The sequence below is a fragment of the Tachypleus tridentatus genome, chromosome 13, assembly GCF_004210375.1.
Source record: "Tachypleus tridentatus isolate NWPU-2018 chromosome 13, ASM421037v1, whole genome shotgun sequence".
Lineage (NCBI taxonomy): Eukaryota > Metazoa > Arthropoda > Merostomata > Xiphosura > Limulidae > Tachypleus > Tachypleus tridentatus.
The window spans coordinates 100,820,541-100,847,978 of record NC_134837.1 but is presented as its reverse complement, the minus strand read 5'-3'; the positions used below and the strand labels follow the sequence as shown (position 1 = coordinate 100,847,978).

Genomic DNA, 27,438 nt, shown 5'->3' with positions numbered 1-27,438 from the left:
AAGGCTATCTGCTCAGCCCATCGAGGGGACTCGAACCCCTGATTTTAGCGTTGTAAATCCGGAGACATACCGCTGTACTAGCGGGGGACAAGACTAGAGGGAAGGCAGCTAGTCATCACCACCCAGCGCCAATTCTTGGTCTACTCTTTTACCAACGAATAGTGGGATTACCGTAACATTATTACGTCCCCACGGCTGAAAGGGCGAACATGTTTGGTGTGAAAGTCAAATTTCACTGTTCAATTAGATTAGCCCAAGACTTCGCAATAGGCGCTGGTAACTGTCTATTTTCCCTCTAGTCTGTTATTTCAAAATTAGTGACAGATAGCACAGATACTCCTTGAATACTTTTGCGCGGATATCCGAAACAAATTTGTTTATTTCCACCTAACATGCAGAGGTGTTATTCTAGTATAGCAACCTAACATTGGTTTACACTGGTCATCCTATTTCTTGCTGTTATTTGATCTGGTTATGTTTTCGTTTAATCTTTGCTACATTTTATGCACCACTTTTAAAATAAATTTACAGCCGGGAAGCAACGTCATATGGTTACGTCAATTTTAAGTGACCGCGTGACCTTGACTGAGCTTTTTAGACATTTGTATTTCTTTACCTGGCTATATTTTTGTTGTAATTTACATCTTAATTGAATAATAATCAATAAACATTGCATTTAGACATATATAAGAAAAAATATAAATTATTTAGTAACAATACACTTTATGGTGGTTTGATGTATTATAAATAGCATTGTGATATACTGTAAGCAATTGTAAGAAGTGACATCAGTAATACCGGAAACAACATATGATTCATCTAGAGAAAGGTTTTACCAACTGATATTTGTACGTTGTTTTCTGCAGTATTTCTTCTTAAGACCTTATCTTTTTCTTTCTTCATGACTTTCATCAAACACAGATGGTAATACAGTGATTGAGCTGTTCGAAGGGGTTAAAATTATCTGGAGTTAGTATTTGGGACTCTGGTGTAAATCATTACCCCTGAAGATGGACGAAGGTTATGTTTTCATCCCTGTTTCTGTGTGTGTTTGTTAGTAAGATTTCTCGAAAATATCTCAATGGATTTGGACGAAAGTTGGTACGCTTTTGGATTACGATCCAATTAGAAGTGATTAGTTTTAGGGTAAAGGTCTAGGTCACGAAAAGATCACGAAAACCTAAAAAAATCCCTGTTTGTTAACATGAGGACCAATTTCCTCCACTATTTTTTATCTATAGCTCAGTCTAAAATGTTCGAATTCTGATGAAACTTGGTGAACTTGTGTAGAATATTATTCCTCATTGTTTTACCAAAAATAGAACACATTTTCGTGTTTCTGAAAGCCAAAAATGATCAACGTTACGGGTTGTAAGTTTGCCCCTACTTGAATGCCCCTTTAGTTTGAAATAATATGCTTTATACATTTAAGAAATGACCAATTTGATTTTCGACATTATTCGGTTGAAAAAGGAAATATATATGCATTTTTTATAATGGTCAAAATATTTTGAGTCTTAAGGTAAAATAAGTGGTTAATCCAGTAGTTTATTCTAAATAATGTACCAGTTTCGACAGCTAATTATAAGCTGGATAAATTTATTTACGCCAGAGGGAGTGACGGGGTAATGTTGTTCACATGTATTTAGCAGTTCTGTTGATCTTGTTTTCCCGTGAGAGTAATTACATCTTGGAAGTCGAAAGTATAGAGTTTTCCATAAACTTAATAAACTATAGCGCATTGCGTGATATCTCTCACAGTTTGTGTTCAACTGATTTCTGAATATTCTAGATATAGGTGGAGCAAATAACATGCAGTGCAAAGTTAATTATTACCTTATACGTCGCGTTTAATCAGTTATTCTGCTTATTATTATTACGTTTATTACTTACACCCGTAAATTAATGCTTGTACGTTATCATTGGTTCTAATGACTTGAAAGTACGTGTACTATCAGACGTGAAATCTGAAAATAGAAAGTTACGCTTTAGTAGAGATATATTATGCGTACGTGTTCTGTATTAATTCTGCTGCTTTATTGGGTATATTTTATTTACGGTTGGTTTATGAAAGGTAGATATGAATCAGTTGGCAATTATAATCGTAAAGCACTTATAAAACATATGTGGTAGCTAAATTATTCAACAGGAAATAAGATATATATAGAACGTGAGTGAAATCTCTGTTACACCTTTCTACAGATTCAATTTCCTTGATTGTTTGTTAGTGTCAAGAAAGCAACTATGTATAGTTTCTGTCGCTACGTAACTTTAATAAAACCAAATACATGAACCGTTACTCCAGGAATCTGCAGCAAAATAGTTTTCTTTTTCTCATTTCATAATTATATAATTTAAAACATCCATGACCCAATTCTATCGTATTGTCTGAGATTACTATACGAAATGTGAAAAGCATAGAGATGGCATATTATTATGGAAACATTAAATACGTAGTATTATGTAATAAAAATGTATCATTTTTTTTTACTATACTTTAAAGGCCAGGTGGTTAAGGTACTCGACTCGTAATCTGACAGTCGCGGATTTGAATCCCCGTTGCACCAAACATGCTTGCCCTTTCAGCCGTGTGGGTGTTGTAAGGTTACGGTCAATCTTACTACTAGTTGGTAATAGAGTACCCCGATAGTTGGCTGTGGGTAGTGATACTAGCTACCTTCCCTCTAGTTTTATCCTCTTACCCACTGCTAATTAGGGACGGTTAGCGCAGACAGCCCTCGTATAGATTTGCGCGAAATTAAAAAAACAAACAAACTATAGTTCAAGTTCAGTAATAATGCCAACGTTTCGTTAATTTTATTTTCAGAGTTAAGTAACAAATGTGGTACCGTTGGCAGAAGTAGAAGTCTTAACTTATATCGTTTTAGAACCAGCGTTAAAATCAGTCCGATTTTTTGTGTTTTTATTGAAATGAAGCAAGCAATTTGTTTTTATTCGTCTTGTAAAGAAAGAAATACTCCAGATACTAAATAGCATGAACTGACTGTCTAATTAAAGCAAACAGTTGTTATGACCGTTGGACGTTGCTGACGCAGTGTGATTGTGCTCAGTGGTGTAAATGTCGAAGTTAAGAAATATAACAAAGAGTGGGTAAAATCGAGTTTGGGTAATTCTAATTATCCCTACAGAGTTGTTTCAAGTTGGGATGAAATAGAAGCAACCTGCGTAAAGCTAAGTTTTGGCATTCGTGGAATATTAAAACGGCTGCCAACCTAATTTACTTGGTAACACGCAGAAATGTTGGCTTGTGCGCGATTTTCTGACATCTGGGGATCGAAGGACGAGAATACTTAAGATCAGTTTCAACAAATGATATCGTTTCGTCTACTAGTCCGCTGCACCTCTTAAAGATACCAGCCATAACTTGAATTTTTTGATGTTTCTGTAGAAACTGCCCTATTTAGTACCAGCTCATTACCTTTTCGGGAACTGTCGCATTTGAGACAGGTGTGTGTGTATGTGTTTTTCTTATAGCAAAGCCACATCAGGCTATCTGCTGAGTCCATCGAGGGGAATCGAACCCTGATATTAGCGTTGTAACTCCGTAGACTTGCTGCTGTACCAGCGAGGGACATGAACAACGAATAACAGGTCTTTTCAAGTTTGTAACAGGTCAGGCTGAATTGTGTTAATGTTCTTCATATCTATAGCATGTGATATGTGTACCTTATAAGGTGGTTTTATGTGGTACTTAACAAATGTATTTATAAAATTCTATAACATCGACTTATGTCGGCGAGTAATATGATTCTATTAATTTGTTATTCCAATAATTTATTATAATAACGTCGTTTTATTGGAAAGATTTTACTCTTTTTTTTTTTTTTGTACTTATCCTTCACGTCATACGTGTATAAAAACAACCAATTAGAGGGAAAGTTATTGTTATTTATAGCATTATTGTGAGTTATTGAGACGTCCTTTGTTCTGTTTGCCGATTCCTATCAAATTCCACTAGTGTGTATATTTTTGCACATTCCAGTTATGTGTAGCCTGGTGCTTAGCGCACGGGCCTGTAGGTCTAGGTTTTATATCGTTACATCATTGTTTTCTACACTAAGGTTGCACGTGTGTTAGAAGATTGACTGTCAAATCTTTCTATTCGAGTACAGTATTGAAAAAAAGTTAGTGGTGGGTGCTGTTGACGAGATGCTGTCCTTCTGGTCTATCTGGGGTCTAGTTTAGATAGTCCTTGTGTATATAGCTTTGGGCGAATAATTGTAACAGACAAACATCTTTCAATCTTGCTTAAACTGCTGTAAGAAATCAAACAAGAAACAATCGCATTTATAACATCCTTTTCACACTTTTATAACATTTAACCACACGAACGTTTAAGCTTCTATATAATCTTTGTCATTGTATCATGAAAGAATGTATTGCGACTCTTATGACATCATCATAATTTCATTAAGGACATCTTACTTAATACTCATGTATACTTATTATCTTACTTTATGTTAAAGCTTGCATATAGCACGTGCATCACACAGTGCTGAAACAATTATAATTGTTACACTTCAAGAGTTTTTACTTGTTATCCTTTCACGTTACTTATATTTAGTCGTCTTCCAAAAGAACGTCTTATTCTATCGAGAAAGGGATGTTGTATTACTCTTGTGTCACATTAAACTTCTTGTCCTCAACTTTTAATACCATGATGTCTACAGCTGGACATCTACAATTTCTAAATACCATGAAGCCCTAAGCTTGTAATACTATTGCGTTTTATAAATAGTTAATTTTAAGAGAAAAAAAAATCGACTTTAAGTGAATTGATAAATATGAGTTGTCAAAGTGAAATCTAGTAATTTACGCATCACTCGTTGGTTAAAATCTTTGGTGGAAAGAATTATCGTAATGCTCTAGTTAAGTTTCATCGCTAACTGAACACTAAAATAAATTCAAGGAAGCCAGCAATTTATAACTTTTATTAAATAGTATATATTGTTTGTTGCATAGGCTTACAAATAATACTTCTCGTAAACCTGGTGATTGAAACAATCTACTTCTATCTAGATAGAACCACTTGTATAAGTAGAGAAAAGTAACTGTATGTAGATTTCTCTGGAGTTCAGGAGATAAACACGTAAGCAAAGTATGAAGCAGTCTTTACTTTTTATAATAATTATGTCGTTTTATAGGAAAGCTTCTGTTTTCTTGTACTTATTCTTCATGGCACCAACATCTTGATCACACGTGTACGAGTTGGAGTGTATGTTGTTGTTTATAGCATTATTGTGACTCATTGAGATATCTCTTGCTCTGCTTGCAACATTATTGTGACTTAGGACGGGTGGTATGAATATTAACACTTTTACCAAAATAAAGCAGAGGTCATCTTCAGGTTAACAAAAAAGCCTGAAGATGACCTAAGAAAGTCGAAACAGTGTTCTCTGCTTTATTTTGGTTAAAGCGTTAATATCCGTGCCAGCCTTCCTGAGATACATTTTTACTTCAAGTGGGTTTCTCGTCATCACGAATTATTGTGACATCCTTTGCTCTGTTTGCAACATTATTGTGACTTTTTGAGATATCCCTTGCTCTGCTTGCAACGTTATTGTGACTTGTTGAGACATCTCTGTTTGCAACACTATTGTGACTTGTTGAGACATCCCTTGTTCTGTTTGCAACGTTATTGTGACTTGTTGAGACATCCCTTTCTCTGTTTGCAACATTATTCTAATCTTTTGAGACATCCCTTTCTCTGTTTGCAACATTATTCTAATCTTTTGAGATATCCCTTGCTCCGTTTATACCATTATTGTGACTTGTTGAGATACCCCTTCTCTGTTTGCAACATTATTGTAACGTCTTAAGACATATTTTGCTCTGTTTGTGAAACGAAGCACTATTTACCTCTGGCTGTCTTAAACTCGTTTTGTATAATGTAGGAGGCCAGAGAAAAAAAAAAGCAAAAACAAACTTAGCGTTTCTTTTCAATAATTTATTACTGAAAAAAATATTGACCGTTTTTAGTGTTACATATATTAGTCTATATAATTTTATCTAGCTACAAGTGTATTAGTGGAAGTTTTTATACTCTGATGGTACACTAGACAGTGTAGTTTGTTTAAAATGTTTTTGCATTTAATAAATAAAATCAGTCAGAAGTTTATAAATTAATTTTTATTTTATCTTACTTAAAAATTAATAACAATTATTTCTACTAAAACCTTACAGAATAATAGTACTAAACTAGTGTATCTTATATAAGGGTTGTTGTTGTTGTTTTGAATTAAGCACAAAGCTACACAATGGGCTATCTGTGCTCTGCCCACCACGGGTATCGAAACCAGGATTTTAGTTATATAAGGGAGGCTTATGTTATTAAAGTCGCCATTTTGATGGTGAGTTTTCTTGGCCAAATGTGTATATGGTTGTCCGACTGAGAAATTTCGCTCTGGACCGGTTGCAAGTACCATTTCAATATCTGTTACTGTGTATAAAATATCCAGTTAATATCTTCATATCGTTTTGTGATGTTTCTTTGTTTGATGATTTTTGTGGCAATAGTTTTAATCTCATTGTTTTGTTTTAGTTTTCCATATTTAATTCTAGTTTTCTAGTTATCAGTTTCAAATTTTTTATTTGAGCAAAACTTCGCGTTTTGTAACGCCTGTGGTGAGTGGTTATCAACAGAAGCTTTACAGTATTTGTGAAGGCTTGTTTTAAGTAATATAAATACAGTGTAATATAATGTTTGATAAGTAGATGTAGGACCACGACTGCCAGATCTAGCCTGTGACAGACAAGGTGACAAGGTGTACGAGGCACACAAGGTGTGCAGACAAGGTGTACAGATTTTCTGTACACAGAAAATCACAATCAATTCAGTTGTCAACTCTATGAAGTCTTGTTTCTAGACTCTTGGAATGTCGCATTTATCTTTAATTCACCACACAGCATTTTATCTAGTTTGTTCGTAATAAGATATTAATCGTTGTATCGATACATAATGAATTTAAAATGTAATAATAATATAAGATAGTGAAAATCTTGGACACTATAAGAACAGTAGAATTGAACTCAAATATGTTTAGTTACTCGTGTGAGACATTGGCTCTAGTATTGCACATAATACAAGTACATGTACGTTTGTAGTCAAACTCAGTATTGACCAGTTTTTAGGTTACGCTGAGTCATAAAGGGTGAGTCACTAACTGGTCGAACAAGAAAATCATTTTCAATTATTTGAACCCGCGACCCACAGATTTGGGGGTAGAGCACCCTAACCATCAGGCCTCTGATGAAAAGGATACAAACTATTTTGTTTGAGTGAGAATAAGTTACTGGATATCGGATCTGGCGTAACCTGGTGGTTAGGGAGATCGACTCACAATTTGCCGGTCGCGAGATCAAAATCTATCGTCAAACATGCTCGCCCTTTCAGACGTGAGAATGTTATAAAGTTACGATCGATTATACTACGTTGGAACAAGTAGCCCAAGAGTTGGCGGTGGGTGGTGTTGATTCCTTGCCTTCCCTTAGTCTGTGACTTCAGTATTAGGGACGGCTGGCAAATAATAACTTCAAGCAAATTTCAACAGTGCAAGACCTCTGGTATAGCTGTGGTGCCGTCTATAGTAAAGATTAAGAAATTAATCGCTTTGCTTCCCAGCCGTGGGGGCGTTGTAATGTTATGGTCAATCCGACTATTCGTTGGTAAAAGGGTAGCCCAAGAGTTGGCGGTGGGTGGTGATGACTAGCTGTCTTCCCTCGAGTCTTACACTGCAAAATTAGAGACGGCTAGCGCAAATAGCCCTCGTGTAGCTTTGCGCGAAATTCAAAACAAACAAACTAATATTCTAAACTGAACGTTTTAGTCATTTTAAATACTTTGTTAATTAATGAAACTAAAGATGCGTTATAAGAGTAACAGTGCATCACTTAGCATAAATAGTGGGGTAGAATGCTGCTGACTGGCTGCTTTTCCTGTGGTTAGTTTTTCAAAATAAGGCTCGGCAGTAGATAATGTTAGTACCTTTACCTTTCATATCGTACTAACTATAATGCTCGTGATTCGTCCATTAAACTTTTTTTTGTTTGGTTGTGGTATTTTGTATTTGAAGGCACAAACTTTATAAAATGTCAAATGAACGCTGTGTATTTAAACTAATTAAAATAGTTATGCGACCTGACTGGACTATTCACGTATGAACGAATCATATGGCCGTGTGAGTCGTCTCAATGACTGTGAGGTTCAACCTATTCCACAACACGCGGTGCAGCTCTAGCGCAAAAGTGACTTTGAGCCGAATGGTCTGATAAAAGTGACAACCAAATCGACTTGTCAAATAAAGAGACATCAGATCTTGTAACACTTTGAAAATGTGGGTGATGGGACAAGTATTAAAACTCATTAAGATGCCAGTACATTAAATGTTTAGAAACACATGAAGACTGCAGTCTGAGATGTGGCTTTGAAATTTGACAGGTACATTCCTCATATACTTTTCTGTATATAAACAAAGCCAAATGGATTAAAACGTACCGTAACAATTTTTTATAAATGCTTCTTACATCTGTGATAATGTGTTTTTTAATGTTAACTTACTGCCTCCAGTGGCTCAGCGTTCAGTTTTGAAACTTATTAAGCTACAAATTGAATTTCGATATCCTCGTTGGGCATAACGCATATACCCCATTATATAACCCTTTGCTTAACAACAGAAATAATTTGTTTAAAAATCATTTACAAAATATAAATTTTAAAATTAGGAATCTGGTATTCTGGCCAGTTGATGTAGGCACAATAATAACAGTTGTTGAGTATCAAAGATGCGTGGTTAGAGTGACTCAACCGAACTTGATCGATGTAATTCTCTACTCGCCATCTGTGCTACTAAACTTTATTCTTAATCCGAAAACGAAAGATTCTCAGAGAAGCTGGATGTGACGTTGCACAGGATAGCACAGCTCTTGCAGACGTTTGACTAAGCAGCTTCTGGTCTCATTCTCTTACAGTTTCCGAACCGCACGATAGACGTCCCAGGAAGATTTGTCTGCGTGCTGTAGTCAAATATAAGCTGAATCTTTCACCTTGAATTATATGATATTTTGTGTCGTTTCTTTGTTCTTATGTGGCTGCAGAACATTCTCGCTACCACGGGTAATTTGTTGTTTATATTGTTAGTCTAATGGAAAATTAAAATTTAAACTCCATTCGGATCTGATCAATGTAAGTAATCATTTTGTGTATGTCTGTTGCTTCATGAAAGAGGTTGACTCGGAAATTGTAGTGAAGATAGAGTTGTATTATATTTATATGTAGAATCCGTTTCTTTACGCAGTGAATCTATTAAAAGGGTATAATAGATTGAGGTATATAGGTGTTGTTTTTAAATAGTGGCGTATAATGGTATGAATGTAAGTGTGTGGATATAAGTAGTCAGTGTTCTGGTGTAGAAGTGTTTATATATAGTTTGTAGATGTATGTATAAATAGTGAGGTGTACTGTATATATGTATTTATAAATAGTAAGTTGTTTCTGGTGTAAAAGTGTTTATAGATAATGTGTAGATATATGTATAAATAGTGAGGTGTACTGTATATATGTATTTATAAATAGTAAGTTGTTTCTGGTGTAAAAGTGTTTATAGATAATGTGTAGTTATATGTATAAATAGTGAGGTGTAGAAGTGTTTATAGATAATGTGAAAATAGTAAGGTGTTCTGGTGCAGAATTATTTATAGCTAATGTGTAGATATATGTATAAATAGTAAGGTATGCTGGTGTAGAAGTGTTTATAGATAATATGAAATGTATGTGTAAATAGTAAGGTGTTCTGGTGTAGAAGTGTTTATAAATAATGTGTAAATAGTAAGGTGTTCTGGTGTAGAAGTGTTTATAGGTAATGTGTAGACGTGTGTATAAATAGTAAGGTGTTCTGGTGTAAAAGTGTTTATAGATAATGTGTAAATAGTAAGGTATTTTGGTGTAAAAGTGTTTATAGATAATGTGTAAATAGTAAGGTATTTTGGTGTAGAAGTGTTTATAAATAATGTATAAATAGTAAGGTGTTCTGGTGTAGGAGTGTTTATAAATACTGAGGTTTGTTGAGTAGATATATGTGTAGATAATATGTTGTTATGTACAGCTCAGAAGTCTGTAACAAAATATTTTATTTTGCATACCGGCGAAGAACAGTTAAATTTATACTTATATATCAAGAGTCAGGGGCGTAGGTTTTTTACACCCGATGGGGGGGGGATGATTTTTGCAACCACTTAAGTGGACTGTTCAATTTGCAAATTGGTAATCTCTGATTATGTGAACCTGAAAGTTGTAAACATGCAGTCACAGAGTAATCTTGTTGTCACGTGCCCCCCCGCTAGTACAGCGGTATGTCTCCGGATTTACAACGCTAAAGTCAGGGGTTCGATTCCCCTCGGTGGGCTGAGCAGATAGCCCTTTGTGGCTTTGCTATACGAAAAACACAAACACACACTTGTTGCCACGATACTTGCATGTATACTTAGGCCTGCTGACTGATACTTACAAACTATCGCTTAGATCGAAAAGCTTAGAAGCACGCCTATATTAAAGATGTACATTTCGGCTACTGAAAAAGCCTACATCTAGGCCTAATTATGTAATTCGATTGGTAAGAACACGAGAATCACAAGAACAAACACACAATTTTTGGCCTGTGATGCAAGAAAACAATTCAACAGACCAAACTGTAGGGGGGATGATTGTATGCACCATACTCTCCATCCCCCTCCCCCCAGGATCTACGCCCCTGTCAAGAGTATTCCAAACACACTATTTGTCATATCTGAGCGTTTTGCTCAATCCACAACTCTTCAACCCTACAAGCTATTCATTCAACAACTGTTATGATGTAATAGACATTAGTATCAGACAAATAGTGTGTTTGGAATGCTTTTAATATACACACACTTCTAATTCTTGAAAATCCTTAAGAAACTAGATTAATAATGTGGTGTTTAAAAATGTAAAAAGAACTGATTCTAGTGTCTTATTACGTGCATAAGTGTAATCTTTTTTCACTGGCTTTTAAAAGGCACTATAATACTTTTACTGTTATTTCAGTCCCCCATGTGGTAGAGTTTAACAACTGCTAAATTTTCCATTTATGGTAATTTCAATATCATATTTTCACTGGCTTAAAACTCGCCGCTTAATTCGTTTGTTTCAAGAGGAGTTGCTATTTTCATACAACATGTAATGAAAAACTCGCAAATCGGCACCCGTATGATAGCTCTGTCACATGAAACTTGATTCAACACTTGATCCTAAAAGCTTTTCTCATTATCTTTATCTCACGCATTGATTCTTTTTATTTTATATTACAGCGCTACTACATAAAGAGTGTTGTGTTAGTAGTTAACCCTAAAAGCTTTTCTCATTATCTTTATCTCACGCATTGATTCTTTTTATTTTATATTACAACGCTACTACATGAAGAGTGTTGTGTTAGTAGTTAACCCTAAAAGCTTTTCTCATTATCTTTATCTCACGCATTGATTCTTTTTATTTTATATTACAACGCTACTACATGAAGAGTGTTGTGTTAATAGTTAACCCTAAAAGCTTTTCTCATTATCTCACGCATTGATTCTCTTTACTTTATATTACAATGCTACCACATGAAACGTTTTGGGTCAATGCTTGACACTCAAAGCCTCACTCATGACCCTTATTCAATATTCTCGACATACCAGACAGTGTATGTGTTGTGTGTGTGTGTATATATATACATAAACTTGAAATTTTAAACTGTGCACCATTGTCATTAATATTCATAATTTAGTCGATCGAAAACACTACTTTTGATGCATTACTCGTTATTCAGGACATTCTAAAAGTGATTCGTACTTGATGCCCTTAATAAGACCTAATATTCAAATCATTTATCAGAATTAAAAGCGTGCCATAGTGAAAGGACTGTGGTATTCGTACTGTGGTATGAAACTTAGAAGTGTTCATAGTTGCACTATTTCTAAAAATTTCGGGGTAAATTATTCAGTGTTTATACTTGGTGCCAGTATTCGAAAGCTCAACCCCAACACTGTTGGTAAGACCAGTGTCAAAATGAGTGTCAAGTTGTAACATTTAAAACACTGTTTATGTTTATTATAGATTGTTCTAACTGTGAATAGCTTACATGAGCTTTAATGGGAATGATATAGACAAATATTACTACTTATGTTGATTTGGATGAAAACATGTTTGCGCAACTAGAAGAAAGTATAGATGACATAATATCTAAAGTGCTGATAAAACTGATGTTTATTCGTGCTGTTATTGGTGAATGTTTACACGAAGGATAGTGGGTAAAGGCTAGCAGCAGTGCGGCAAAGTTACTGTATCCGTGCGCATACGTTAATATCTTTTTTTTTTGTACACATCGTACAACGACAATGCGAATTGCCCCTTGTACGTCACAGCGAGCTGTGCAAATGTCTCATACTGAAATGTCAGAGTGCACATTATATACGCCTTTTCTGTATCTTTTAAAGAGCAAACGCTACTCAGTCCATAGCAGTGAACGTGGTGATTGCTATTATTTATTCAATTGTTAGAAAAACGTACACCAAGTTTGTGTACAAATGTTTCTTGCATGTTATTGTCATCTGCTTTAAAAATATTTATCTTTTTATTGAACAATTTAAAGATAAACCAATTTTCGACAGATCACCTATTACCATTTCGTGTTCTACTGTGTGGATGTGTTTATTCATCGCGTGTTAATTTTGTTGTCATTCGCCAAATGTTAATAGAAAAAACAATAACGAAATAATAAGTGTCTGTGTTATTGTTAATTCTTAAGTAAATAAGACATTTGGAGGACGGTAAAAAACGAAATATATATATTTGCATTTGTTTTTCATTAAAGTAGGTTAGAAAATATTTTTGTGTTTGGAATACATTTTATGCTTAAAGTTAATGGTTTGTGTTGTTCTGCATATACGTAATTAAATTAATTTAAACCTTAACGATTTTTTAGTTATCGTTAGGACTTAAATATAACTTTTGAGACGGCTGCTTGAAAATATGCCCCAAACACCAATTATAAACTGGATAGCTTAAAAGTTTGCACGATTAAAGCACGACTTTAATAATTAGGGTTTGAAATTGTTCATCGTTAGAAGCGAGAAGTCTTCTTTGGTTAATCACGCGTAGAAACTGCGCTTTTGTAATTTTTTCATGGAACGTGTCAAATTTTAATATCAGTTAATTTAATCTAAGCAGCTTCTCATATGACCTGTTGTTGGACTTCTTTCAGTTAAGTACAAAGCAAGGTATACAGCAAAGTAAAAAATATATTCGTAGAACTGATGATTCGTATCGTGATGACGAGAAACCCACTTAAAATAAAAATATATTCTTAAGACGGCTGGTATGGATATTAAATCATTAATTGGAACAAAGTACTACCAACGTTTTGATTTTCTTAGGCCATCTTTAGGTTAACAAAAAGAGTTTGCAACTAACCATTGTCGGGTATATGTCTTATGGACGAGAGCATAATGATTCATTTGGTCAGCGGAAGCTTATACTTTGAAATCAACTGTCTCATAGGGACAGTGTGTGGGGAAAAGAACCTGAAAAAAACCTTTGGAAAAAATTACTGCAACTGAAAACGTACTCAAAAGCTTGTTAAATAATTCAAGACCTTTCATTGGTTTTCCAGTAAAAAAAACAACAGGTTTTAGAACATCCTTGTCAAAAGTAGTTTTGATCTCGAGGTAAACTTCTGCTGAAACTGGAATTAACGTAGTTCGTAAGTAGGAAATTACGATTTTCTGTGCAATGAACATCGCCTTATATGGTCACACACATCAGATGTTTATATATAATAGAATAATAAAACTTACAAATGTGAAATCAAAGAAGTCTGTGCTTTACTTGTTGGAGTCGAATTTCTTATGTATGGAAATAACATTAAAATTAACTACCAATTACTGTGTCGTTATTTCTTTCGTTATTGATTTGCTCTTTGGTGAATTTTACTTTTTTTAGTTTTCAAAAAAGTATTTGTTCAGTGGAAATCAGCGAGTAATGAAAAATAGAGACGAGACAAACATATAAACAAATAGGTAAGTGAATGGATAAGATTGTCATTAAATTCGTGATAAACTGATAAGTGGATGGATGGGTGTGTAATTAGATTCATGGTAAACAGTTAGGTAAGTGGATGGTTAGGTAATTAAATTACCGAACCGTACAGCGAGTTGGATCTATAGGTCAGAAAATTCAACGTATAAACGAGATTAGATAAAAAATGCGTGTATATGTAAAAATTCGAAGAGCCAATTTGGTATATGTTTTAGAAAGAGGTTGAAAGAATGGTTGATTGGAAGATTGGGTTTGTGAGAGAGTGTGTGCATGTGGTCAAGATCTCTAAAGTTGCTGTTCAAAATGGCTCAGCGGTAAGTCTGAAGGCCTATAATACTAAAAACCAGGTTATGATGCCTGTTGCAGGCACAGAACAGATACCCCTTTGTGTGATGTTACGCTTAACAAGAAATACAGTTGTATCAATAAGAATATGAATTGAACATTTTGGCAGGTATACCTGTAATTACGTAGATGGTATTGAAAACGTAGCCCAAAATTGGTGGCGAGTGGCGTTGGCTACCTGCCATCCCTTTAAACTGTCGTTTCAAAATTAAGGCCAGCTATCGCAGATATTTATATATATATATATTTACACGGACTGCAAGATAAACCAAGATGATTTCATGAAGCTCATTACACGGAAACCAGAACTTGACATGTATAAAGAGAAAAATAAAAATCTTCAACCTTTATTTATTTTGAAAAATTTTAACTATAAAACCTGAGAAAGATCCGCATATATTTTAAGGCAATTGGTAAAATAAAAGCATTAAGGCTAGCACTATAATAATAAAATTACAATTATACGACAGATAATATTAATTCGTAGAACAGTTCAATAATAAGTTTATTGAAATAATGTGAAAAACACTTGGTTCTCGGAATATCTTTATGCACAATCAAACCCAGGTTAAAATGTTTTATCAAATCGTAAAATACTTACTGAAATGCCCGCCAGTGGGATAGCAATATGTCTGCGAACTAAAATAGTTGGAAACGGGGTTTCGATACCTGTGATGGGCAGAACACAAATAGTCCATTGTGCAGCTTTGTGCTTAATTCCAAAAACAAACAAACTTATTCAAATATTGTTCTTAGATAATTTTCTTTATTTATTATGCTTGGCTCTCTAGCTACAGTAACATTTGATGTTTGTAATCTTGAAAGGACACTTTCTAAACCTACGTAGAACTTGTGGTGTAGTGAAGAAAATTATAGTTGAGGTGTGAAAACAATCTGAACGTGTGGCAGAGACTATGATAGGCCTTCTCTTCGACAAAGTGCTTTGAGCAGCCATGATAAGATTTACATTTAATCATTTGATCAGTCCTCGTGATTGTAGGAGCAAATGGTGTCACAACGATGATGACCAGTCTGTGTATCCCAAGACAAATTAATTTTTGACTATCACAATCATTCTCAGACACTGATCAAAATCTCCTTTACCCAGGTTGAATTGAAAGGCATGTATAATGACAACCACCAGTTAAAGAGACCACCCTATCATCATGACCATATGGATCCATTAGGTGATAAGGAACTTTCATGATTGGAATAGCACATTGAGGTCTTAATTGGCAGCTGAATTTGGTACAGAGTGCAATGATGATGGATAATTATTGGCATTGCAGTACTCTTCTGCTGACCTCTCTTGACTGAGCACATTTGACTGAGCTTTTAGGCTTGATCAAAATAAGGAAGGTTCTCACTTCTTAGAGAGATACTGTCAGAATGTACTTTCCCACACTAACATTTCGCAATAGTGATAATATAAAATAGATGTCCCCAACATTTTAGAGGTTTGTTAAAAGAAAACTTTAGTGCATTGTCTGTTATAGAATATGAATGGTTTAATACTTGATGTCCTAAAGCACTTGGGTGAACAGCAACTTAATGACTGGGACACAATCTGCATTGAATTATGCCATATATTTAAAAAACATTGAAACTGGATGCTGGAACCAGAGAAGAAGGTGTCAGAAGTGGTTACATTAGGGTAATGCTGCTTTTGATCATTCTCAGATATCAACAAAGACATCCAAGGTGTGATAGCAGTTCAATTAACAGTAAAGGAACTACCAAAATGTATGATACTACAGTCTTTGTTCTATATAGAATTACATAGTTTCCAGGTCTAGTTCTATGCACCACCTCTGCTGCAAAAGATTACATTAGGGTGATGCTGCTTTTGATCATTCTCAGATGTCAACAAAAACATCCAATTGATGTTTTTAATCTTGAAAGGACACTTTTTTAAGCCTACGTAGAACGTGTGGTGTAGTGAAGAAAATTATAGTTGAGGTGTGAAAACAATCTGAACGTGTGGCAAAGACTATGATAGGCCTTCTCTTCGACAATAGTGATAAGATGCCTAGAGTGTGACTTATATGTATTGGATTCAGATTTCAATTTTTATATTCCATAGTAAGATACGTGTTTCATTCCAGTCAGAACTAAACAAAATAAAATATGGGTTGAACATGCTTAGGCTTGTTAAAGCTAGCCGTTCCTAATTTTAAATTGATAGACAGGTGTAAGGTAGCTTGTCAACAGACCCAACGCCGACTATTGTAATTCATTAATCAATTACCAGGATTTTACCTACACTCTTAAGAGCACAGCTCAAGAGTACACGTACAGCTCCGAAACCTACGGACTGTAACCACTGGGATCAAACCAATCTCAGTACTTCTGATGTAATATATGTAACTTATGTGACTAAATCCAGAAACCAATTTATATTTCTCGTCTTCCTTATCCTTTGAACCAAAAGTTTTGCCTTAGCACCCAGGCAATGACAGAATATGATCATGTGCATATGAAATGATTCTACTCATTTGTTGGTAAGGACTAATCAACAATCACTACAGCTTAGGTTACAAATGTTTATATTCCTTATTGCATAGAAGCTTAGTGAATTGGACATTCAGAGAAGGTAATCTTAATCATGCTTAAAACCTTTTTTCTTTCTTTCAGAAAACATGAGGTTGTGGTCTTATGGCTGCGACAGTAAATTTTACTTTAGTAACTGAACTCCTGACATAGCAGCGGGTAAACATATTTCAATGTTTCAATCCTAACTTTTGTTGTAAAATAATGCAGTCATTAGCCAGTGGCTACCTGGTATTTTGAATCTCTTACTACAGTATATATAGTGGTAACTATAGGCTTACAACGTTAAAACAAAGTTTTTAAGTTTTTGTTACTTAGGTGAAGACGCAACGCATTTTTTTTCTGTCAAAACGACAATATTTTAGATATAAACGTTTGAAATATCAAGATTTGTCGGTAACGTGAGAAATGTAATTCAGTTCTGCATTGGTATATGGTTTTAAGCATATGTACACGTAGTATATTTGATGCGACCATTAGTTTACTAAAGTATGCGATAGATGGTGTTTATTCCCTCAGTTCTGCAACTGACTTCTATATAACAAAATTTAGCACGAAGACAAAGTAGAATACTCAGTATGTCTAAGGCGTTACGTTCTAGATTAGATTAGATGCTACTATATATTCTAATATTTTAAATGTTGTAAATCTATTTAAAATTACTACAGTTTTCAGTTGTTAGCTATGTGGTAGCTTTCTGTTTCTGTTACTATATATTGAAAATTAAATCTAAAGTGTGTTATCAGTGACATTGAGAAACGAAGCTTTGCGCCGTGGCTAGTTTATTACGTCACTGCTGTCACCGCACCAGTCCATCTCCGGGTGCGTTTTCCGACAACAGTAATGTACAGAGTGGCCCGTAAGTCCCTACCCATCCATATATCTTATATATCCAGTGTATCTGTGTGCTGTCCCTCATTCTCGCTGCATAATATTATGCGACGCCGTGTTCTGTGAGACATTGTCAAGTGTAAACGGGCTTACATCGGCCATATTTCTCTAAAAAAAGAAAGAAAAAATTATAATACATGCGTAATTGAATATAACATAATAACATATGGATGGGTAGGGACTTACGGGCCACCCTGTATTATATTTTGAAAACTAGAATTAGATTTCACTTATTCAGCTTCAGTTACACATATAATGGAAACTTAAGTATTATCCATTTCTGTAATTTTGTCGTAAAACTACATGGGTAATGACTGATGTCCTTATACTTGGACAAGATAAAAACCTGAACTACTGGCTATGTTACATTAGGCCTATTGATTTTCTATTCTTTCAGGTACATGTAGAAGGCTCTTTAGGTCGTGTGATCGAGGTCGTATTTATTTGAAACGAGAAAAACAAAGCGTTACTTTTACAGATAAATCCATTGACGTATGAACAAGTGAAAAATAATAATGAATGTGTGTTTGTTTTTTTAACTTGATAAATGTACATTAATCGTCAGTGCAACTTTCTAGTTGATGATAAGTGTTTTGCAAAATATAATTTTGGGAATAAGCTGATTTTTCTAAAGTATTATAGTTTAGATTAGTTACACTTAGAAAGTCGGGTAGTTGGGTGGGTGAGTTTGGCGTTTAATGGCGCAAAGCAACAAGGCTATCTGCGCCCAGAAAGTCGGTATCTTTTAAAACTACTTGCACGTTTACACAGAAAACCTTAGTAATTTATATTCTAAACATGTAACATCAGAAACATAGTACACAGAAGAACCACATTACTTGCACAGTTTATTTTTAATCACCTTGTTTTAAAGCGTTCTTTTATTGAAGCAAACGTTGAGTATTGTTGTTGAAACGTAAACACAATTAACAACTAATTTTAAGTGCATCAAACTGAACCAAGCTCTGTTTTATTTTAAAGAATGCTAAACTGGATGAAGTACAAAAGTTATTGTTACAAAATACAGTAAACGGAATTTATCACTATTGCTAAGTGATCTAAGCTAATCAGCACTGAACACTGTTCTTCAGGTCGTTATGATCAATTAAGCGTTGATTTCTGCTATTATAAGACACCAAAGTAATCCAAAACCTAAATAATATTACTGTAAACTACACTATTACAAAATGTGCCACGTATTATTGTAAAGAAGAATAAATTATTTGAAGCTCTAATATCACGTATAAAGAAAGACAGGTATTAGTTACTTACGGAGACCTGTTATGTATATTATAATTTTGGTGGCCTGGCATGGCCTAGCGCGTAAGGCGTGCGACTCGTAATCCGAGGGTCGCGGGTTCGCGCCCGCGTTGCGCCAAACATGCTCGCCCTCCCAGCCGTGGGGGCGTTATAATGTGCGGTCAATCCCACTATTCGTTGGTAAAAGAGTAGCCCAAGAGTTGGCGGTGGGTGGTGATGACTAGCTGCCTTCCTTCTAGTCTTACACTGCTAAATTAGGGACGGCTAGCACAGATAGCCCTCGAGTAGCTTTGTGCGAAATTCCAAAAAACAAACAAACAAACAATCATTTTGGCTTTAAAATCGATACAAAGTAATTTACCCATAAGTCCATTGCGCATGTTAACGTTTGAGTTCGTTTAGATATATATGCAGACTACGATATATACTTTTATCTTGTTAATTCTGTGCCATATTATCATAACTACTTTATCAATAATAATAACTTTAAAAGGAGGAAACGCACTGATGTTAAATTTATTTTGAAAACATAAGTAAACTAATGTATTTTAGCTGAAAGTACATTTTACATATGTATATTTGACAGTCGCCATGTTTTTTTTATATGAGGGAAGGCGCCTCGACACACAAGGTTCATTTACGATGGTATCGTTCAAATATGAAAAACGAATTTCTCGAGATTATTAATATTGCAACTTTAATCATGAGTGGTTCAAGTCGTTCATAATTAACTTCGAATTTGTTTGAAATCATGTGCGATATGTCAGAAGGTTTAGAATTTATACACTGAGGTCACCTGTTTAAAGTTTATACACTGGGGTCATCGGTTTAAAGTTTATACAGTGGGGTCACCTCCATGGCAGAAATTTTGTATTAAATATTTACGTTTCAATTGATCTTTCACTTACTTAATTTGGAATTTCACGTGTTCGAATACTTTTACAATGTATTCATCTCTTTAGCTATGTAATGAATGATTGTATACCACATTGTACGCAAACTATGACCAGTATAACGTACAATGCACTAAAAGTGTACCTTATAGACATTTGGGCCAATTTGACCCTCAAATATGAAGTCCTCTCGTGTTAAGTCTACACCTTTCAATGTAACGTGATTACTTTTTCTTTGGTTTTGACTAAAATATTATTTTAAAATAAACTAGTACATCTTAAAATAGCTGTAACTTTTATTCGAATATATATTTTAATATTGAATTGTAGGTATAAATTCGGTTTAGGCATGTATACGTCAACAACCTGCTTAAAGTACACATTAAGATTGCGTACGCAATTTTTATTTTTGAAGTGTATAGAAAAACACGTTATTATTATTCGACATTGTGATCTCCCTCGTTTATTGCATAACCCCATTAATTTAATGTCTTTCTTGATAAAGAGTTTTATTTATGTCCATGTATGAAACTGTGAAGGGTAAATGAGACAGCTTTACTCCCAGCGTGTAAACATGCTGTGTTTGTGTATAATTTGGTATATATGTTGGTGTAGAGGTTTCGGCAATCATCATAACAGATTTCTCGTGCAGAGAATAAATGTCTATTTGTACCACTAGGGGAAACTGTAAAAAGGAAGACTTTCATGTGCAAGGCACAGTGGGATTAGACAGATGTGGTTGATTTTAACGGAAGGTTTCCAGACGATATACGTCATCATTGAATTATTTCATGATCTTGATATGTCAAACAGCTAGTGTAGCTACGGGCTGAACCTAGACCTGTACAGTTCCAGCCAATTTACCGTCTGTGTTTATATCGGGTTACGTCAGAAGCTGTTACCTTTTCGTATTGTATAAACCGTACACTGATGGTGGATTGTCAGAGTGCCGATTTGGATGTCTGTAAACTCATCGGAAATGATCAAGTTTGTAACAATGATAGTGAAAAAGAGATGTATACTGTTTTCTAAACAGTAATATGAAAACCTGAAGAAGCGAATATTATAATGAACAATTAGTGCACTGTTTTTGATAGAGAAGTATTACAAACAGTAACCTTGGTGTTCGTAAAGTTTTTTCATTTGATAAGATTGGACATGTGATGATTTTATTCATTACTGAGCACTTAGAAATCTCTAGTTTTATAAATGTGTTTAAGACGTGGAGAGGAGTACATGCTCAAGTGGCTACGTTGTACTTTGCTTAACCTTTGCTAATTTTATTTAGTATCATCGACCTAAAGTAATGTGTATGATGCCTTAGCTATCGAGCGAAGTGTAAACCAGTAAAAATATTCAAGAAACTCTAATGGGAGCTACTGTGAAACGTCGACGTATATGTGCGAAGTTCATAATATAGACGTCATGTTCCGTCTATAATTGGTATAACATACAGTTTGTAACTCATTTCTGTGTTTAAAATGAGCGAAAAACGACGTATTTTGAATATCCCAAACTGGTTCCGAACACTTTTTTATTACTAAGATTGTACCCTGCACCTAAGATGAAAATATTTATGTATCTGAAATATAAATCAACACATGCAATCAGAATTTACGTGGATAGCATACTATTTTATAAAATCATACAGGATACAAAACTAATACATGAAGAATAGTGATTAATTTGAATACCCGAGTGTGTGGATACTCAAAAAGAGGCTTAAAATTCAACACTTATAGTGTATCCTTAGTCATTAAATCAACATCGCCATCAGTATCTTTGTTGCTATGGAGAAATTACCTGGAAAAGCGCTACATTATTTACAGGGACTGTTTTCATCTTCTAAAAGGTTATAGTCTGAGCAGCAGACGTTTATCACAATTTTTGTCTTGTTGAAAATTATTCTAAATTGGTTAGAGATGTTATATAAACAGTCAGATAGATATATAGAGATGCGTATGCGTGCATCAAAATAAGAAATATAGACATATCAAGTTGTTTTTGTTTTACGTTTAGATCAGTATTTAAAATTATGAAAAAAAGGCTGATATTAGAATAAGGTAACAAGTAAAAGGCTTATTATAAGCAATATGTCTCTTAGCGATCTCGATTTTAAATGTTTAATATTAAGGTTTTATCAAGGGTAAACACGGAATGTGGTTTTTTTTTTTATTGTGTTCGTGTATGTTTTACTGTTATTTTCATCGTTTCACGTTGTGTGATCCACTATTATTCTCATTATGTTTAATTTTAATTATTCCAAAAGTAAATGAAGTTACTGACCAAAATTTTAACTAACATGTGGCAGTTTTAAGTCGCCCCTGAGTCGTTCATGAACCGCGATGGCTGTAGAAACAAGGTTATTATTTACAAGTATGCTATAGCAGGATAAAGAAAACTTAACCCATTTTATGCTTGAGTAGTTTATAGTCGTAAATAATTCATTAAAATAACGAGTAATGGATTTATTTCATCTAAATAACTTCAAAATAATAAGTGATTTTTTTTTTTTTTTTTTTGTCTTTGTGCACCCAACGAATGTGCTTGATCCAACAAAAGCACTGTTAGAGGGGATATTCTAAAACGGTAGCTTTTAACTGGTGGTTCATGGACCCATGGAAAGGCTTCAGGGTGATCCGAGAACCACAGGCAAGGAACTGATTGTTTCTTCCATTATTTTGCGTGTATATTTGTACGTATATGTGTTTATGTACATTTTTATGGAGGGGGGAATAGCTTTGGGATTAGATTCACAAAGAGGTTCGTCACCCAAAAAAGGTTAAGAAATAATACTATAATTTGTATATCGCATGACGTCAACCCTTTTGTGAGAACGCTGTTAAACATTTTCTTTTCATCTGACTTTGAGCTTTAAGCCGTTTTTCTTAATAATGTATTTAAATTTTTAGACGTGTTTCACATAATATCAACACTTTCTTGTTGTCCTTCCTTAGTAAACGTGACTACACAATAGTGGTGAACTATTAGGCATGCATAATACGGATATATTTAGCTGCAAACGTTATTGATGGGCAAGTCAGCTAACATTTTAGAAGTGTAACATTGATTATTCTTAACACGTAAAGATGCACGTGTTTTAATCGATCGAAGTCGGTTTTCTAAGAATAACCTACAACATTTATTATTTTAATTAACAATAATCAAAAACGTTTGCTTTGTTAAAATTTTTGTATTGTTCATGAATATATACATTGTATGTAAATTGGATTATTTCAAAATAACAGAAGAGAGAATATTTTAATTTTGTATATGAACCAGAATATTTTTAATCTGGTATTGACGTCTTTAACTCCTATAATAGTTTACTGCATATCCATATCGTTTTATATCCAATATCCAATATTTTAAAATGCCCATAGTAATGATAAAAAGTACACAAATAATCTTAGATCAGATATGTTTTCAATATATTGTTGTTTTTTAACTATAGACTTCTCTTCATCTATGTCGAACAAAATGAAAAAAGTAAATGACATTTCTTGTGTTGCGCAAAATATCTTTCAACTGCCGTTCAATAAAACATTATAAGGACTTGTTTTAAATATATATGTATCCACTCAGAAGTTAATGAAAATTGGCCGTTTCGTCTTTCAAGCACGAGAGGTTTTCTAAAGCGCATTAATTTAGTCAGAAAACTAAACTCTTAAGTGCAATTTTATTTCAAACATGTCGTAAGACTCTTGGTACGTTGCTTAGCAACTGTATGAAACAAAAGAATAACTTAAAACTGCGTTTTTCATTTATTTTCGAACGACATATTGTAGGAAACATTTAGGGTCTCTTGAAATAATTGACATCAGATCGCGAAACGTAGTTGTTGATAATAAATGTGCATAGTACTTTAGCTGCATGAGTGCTGAATTGTATTTTACATCATGAAGAAGGTTGTGCTTGGGTGACATGTCAATAGGCCAATAGACAGTTGTATTTTCTGTTCAAAAGCTGCAGTATATACCATCTCTTAAATATAAAATTAATTAACCTAAATAGCATAAGCACTTTATATTTGGAAATATGTGTCTATAATTCTGTTTATTGGCCAATTATTTGTTTTCAAACTATAAAATCAGTTTTGTTTTCTTTGTATAAGATGTTGTAATTGTGTGTATGTGAGTAGGACCAGTCCAGCTTACAAGAAACTGAAATTGACGTATTGAAAATAGGGACTAAATCTTTGATCGGAATTTAACAGTTGTTTTACACATCTTATATTTAAATTGTATAAAGCTCGTCTCGTATACGGAACAGTGTTTTTATTGTTGTTGTTATTAACTGATATCCTAGAGCTCATTTATTTTGTTTTAAAGGGAATCAGTGAAGTGTATTCCTCTTCTGTTCCAGTATTAGCGTGACACACAAAGGAAATGAGGTTTTGTAACTTGTATTTCGCTAACGCTATATATATATATGCAATAGTTTTCCGTCTGTTATATGAGTGACAGGTAAGCTACACTGTTTATTCTGTCGAAAATATCCCAACAGTTGTTGGTGGTACTGATTAGCTGCCTTTCCTTTAGTCTATCACTTCAAAGTTAGAAACGTTATTTTTTTTTTTGTTGTTGTTGTTGCTGCTGCTGTTAGGTCTGTTTTCCCATGACACAAACTAGATAGTACTATTGTTTCAGAAACTTACTTGTTACTGATATGTATATTTGAAGAACGCGTTTGAGTTTATACGAAGAATTTGTTCGCCTCGCGGGAACTGAAAATGTTTCGTTAATTTTTTTTTTTAATAAATGGCATATTTCAATTTCTTTTTACAAAATGCTGCTAAGAACATCTCATAGATGCACTACTATTAATTTGCGTGACACAAACACGAATTTCTTAAGCATCAGGAAGCGAATTGTAAAAGTAATTGTTTCATCTGATGGTTAAAAAAAATGTGCGTATCCAAGTGTTTGCAATGGTGTAATTACATCACTCGCAATATGCGATATAGCAGCATATAATCAATCTAGTTTATCTAGTTCAGCCAAAAATGTATTGGTAATGTTCTGGTAGGAGAAAACAAGTAGCAGATGAACATGCATAATGATATAAGTATTCATGAAGGCATTTCCTTATAAGGAAACTGAACTGTCAAGGATGTGCTGTAACAAATGAAATTAATTCACCATTATCACTTTTAGATAAAATGAAATAAAACTAATTTTAATATTTTTAAGGTTTCCACAGTTTTCTTAATAATGTGGATGCTATTATTTATCCTTATATATCAGATATATTTGGAATAAATTGATCGAGTTTGATATTTATGCGATTACCGTAAATCCTCATAACCACCGACAAATAGCTAGAAGCTGGTCTCTAGAACATAAAACTTGCGTTTCACAAGGCATATTCTCGGATTTTTTAGGATATTTGTTCTAATTCCCGTTTTATGTGTTTTTATTGATTTGCAAGCTCATATAGGCATGTAAGAGGGGGGCCTCTCCCCATAGCTTGCAATGCATGTGGCCTCTCATGGAAATTTTCAGTTTTCATTCGGACAAAATTAGAAGCAGAAAATATGTTGATTCGGGCAATTCTCACTCTCATTTGGGGATAAATCTAGTTGCAGAAATATCTTACTCGTAACATCATTCGGGCAAAAATTGCACAGCCCTTTCTCTTTGAAATATTCCCAATACTCCTTTACAGGTATAGCTGTGTATTTTATGTAGACGATAATTAATTTGTTATACAACTATATTTTATTTAAAGAGGAACAGGTTTTGATTGCTCCATATCAATCCATAGTGTCACCTTTCTAAAAAGCCCTCCGCCAGTAGCGGTAAGTCTACGGATTTACAACGCTAAAATCAGGGGTTCGATTCCCCTCGGTGGGCTCAGCAGATAGCCCGATGTGGCTTTGCTGTAAGAAAACAAACACCTTCCTAAAAATGAAACACTCTATATGTTAAATAGATCGAAAGTGAATGATATGCAATGTAATTCATATGAAAATTACCAAATTCCTAAAATTAAATACAGTTTCAATGACATACCCTTTACTCGTGAACATCCATTTCTTTTTTATTTTTGTCAAAATTGCTCCTATTTTTAAAAGTTTTATCTCGAGTATTGGGGTGGGGGCATCAGTAAGATGCATATTTCTTAAAGTAATTGCAATGTTTCATTTTTATATTAATGAAAATAACATTTCGATTGTTTTCTAGTACTTTATACAAACACTGATTTTTATTTGTTTAAGCAACAGAGTAAAAAAATTGCAGTGTGCCTGTTGTGAGTATTGCAGGAATGCAATTGGTCAGGCGATCTGACGGATAAAGAAACTTTAAAGAAATAAGCAGGGTTAGACTCCGAAAGAAAATTTATGGAGTTACCCAATGTGAAGGCAAAATAGCAAAATTTAAGCCTTCCAAAATCTGCTATACATTGTCAATAACAGTGCATGTAGGAGTGTGAAAGGTGGCGTTTCTCAAAACTAGTATAGGTGGACGCACACACACTCGAATCGATCAGAGTATCTAAAGAATTGTTGATTTAATTATTAAATAGGCTATCCGACGTTCTAATATTAAGCAATCGTATCTTCATTATAGAAGTTACGGATAGGCACACTGGAAGAAGAAAAGGTTTTTAATTGCAAGTGACTTATGGTTGAAATAGTTCAGTATGTGCTTAAAAACTTGTAATAGTAACATCATGGTGTTACGAATTGGTTTTCTGAGCTTGAACATTGTATTCAGGACCATGTATGTATATTTAAATATGTTCAGAAATATTTTATATTGATGCTAAGCCATCTGCTTTTTTATTCCAAAGTTCGAGTAGTTTAGAATATTCTGTGAAGAGTGTGTATTATGTCAAACGTTTTCACGCTCTGGAAAATGTGAATGTATATATATATTTATAATAGCCATTTGTATCAATGATATCACAGATCAAACATTCAACGGGCGAACACTGACCCCACTTCTTCAGTCATAACGCCACAACTGCCCAGGTGTCGTGAATCCCGTCGCCAGGCCTCGTATAATGCAGCAGTGTCTGTAGTGGTACCTACCTGTTCAGGTAGTACTTTGAGGGCTGGTTAAGTGTTATTTTACTTTTGTATAAATACCTTTGTGTTTGTAGAAGTTTTGTTTTTGAATGTACCATGTAAACTACTGGATGTTAATGTAACGCGATTAGTTACTATTATATACTATTTAAAATAACTTGCACGTATAGGCGTACGTTCAAGTGACATCATATGAACATTATTTTAGAATAAACTGACTAAAGACAGGCATTTTTGAAAGAGGCTGATGTATCAGGGCCACGAGATAAATAGATTTTTCATAGCCAATAATATTTATGTTAGTTAGAGACTAAAGCTAAAATCAGATCTTTCATAATTGCTAATCGACATGATTA

General features: G+C 34.1%; 1 protein-coding gene across 6 annotated transcripts in view; it reads left to right on the top strand.

Moving 5' to 3' along the window:
* Positions 1-8,941: 8,941 nt before the first annotated feature.
* LOC143240652 (SRSF protein kinase 1-like) overlaps positions 8,942-27,438 on the top strand; it is a 72,231-nt gene continuing 53,734 nt past the window's right edge. Inside the window, exons 1-2 of one of the 6 annotated variants that reach the window (XM_076483426.1) lie at positions 9,115-9,133; positions 26,963-27,093. Coding sequence is in view for 3 of the 6 variants with exons in the window: in XM_076483422.1 (XP_076339537.1) it covers positions 21,840-21,901; positions 26,963-27,111 (211 nt within the window). In the remaining 3 variants the exon portion in view is untranslated. Of the gene's footprint in view, positions 9,134-20,762; positions 21,902-26,962; positions 27,112-27,438 lie in introns of those variants that run through there. The other 5 variants (XM_076483422.1, XM_076483423.1, XM_076483425.1 and 2 more) reach the window with 5 other exon arrangements.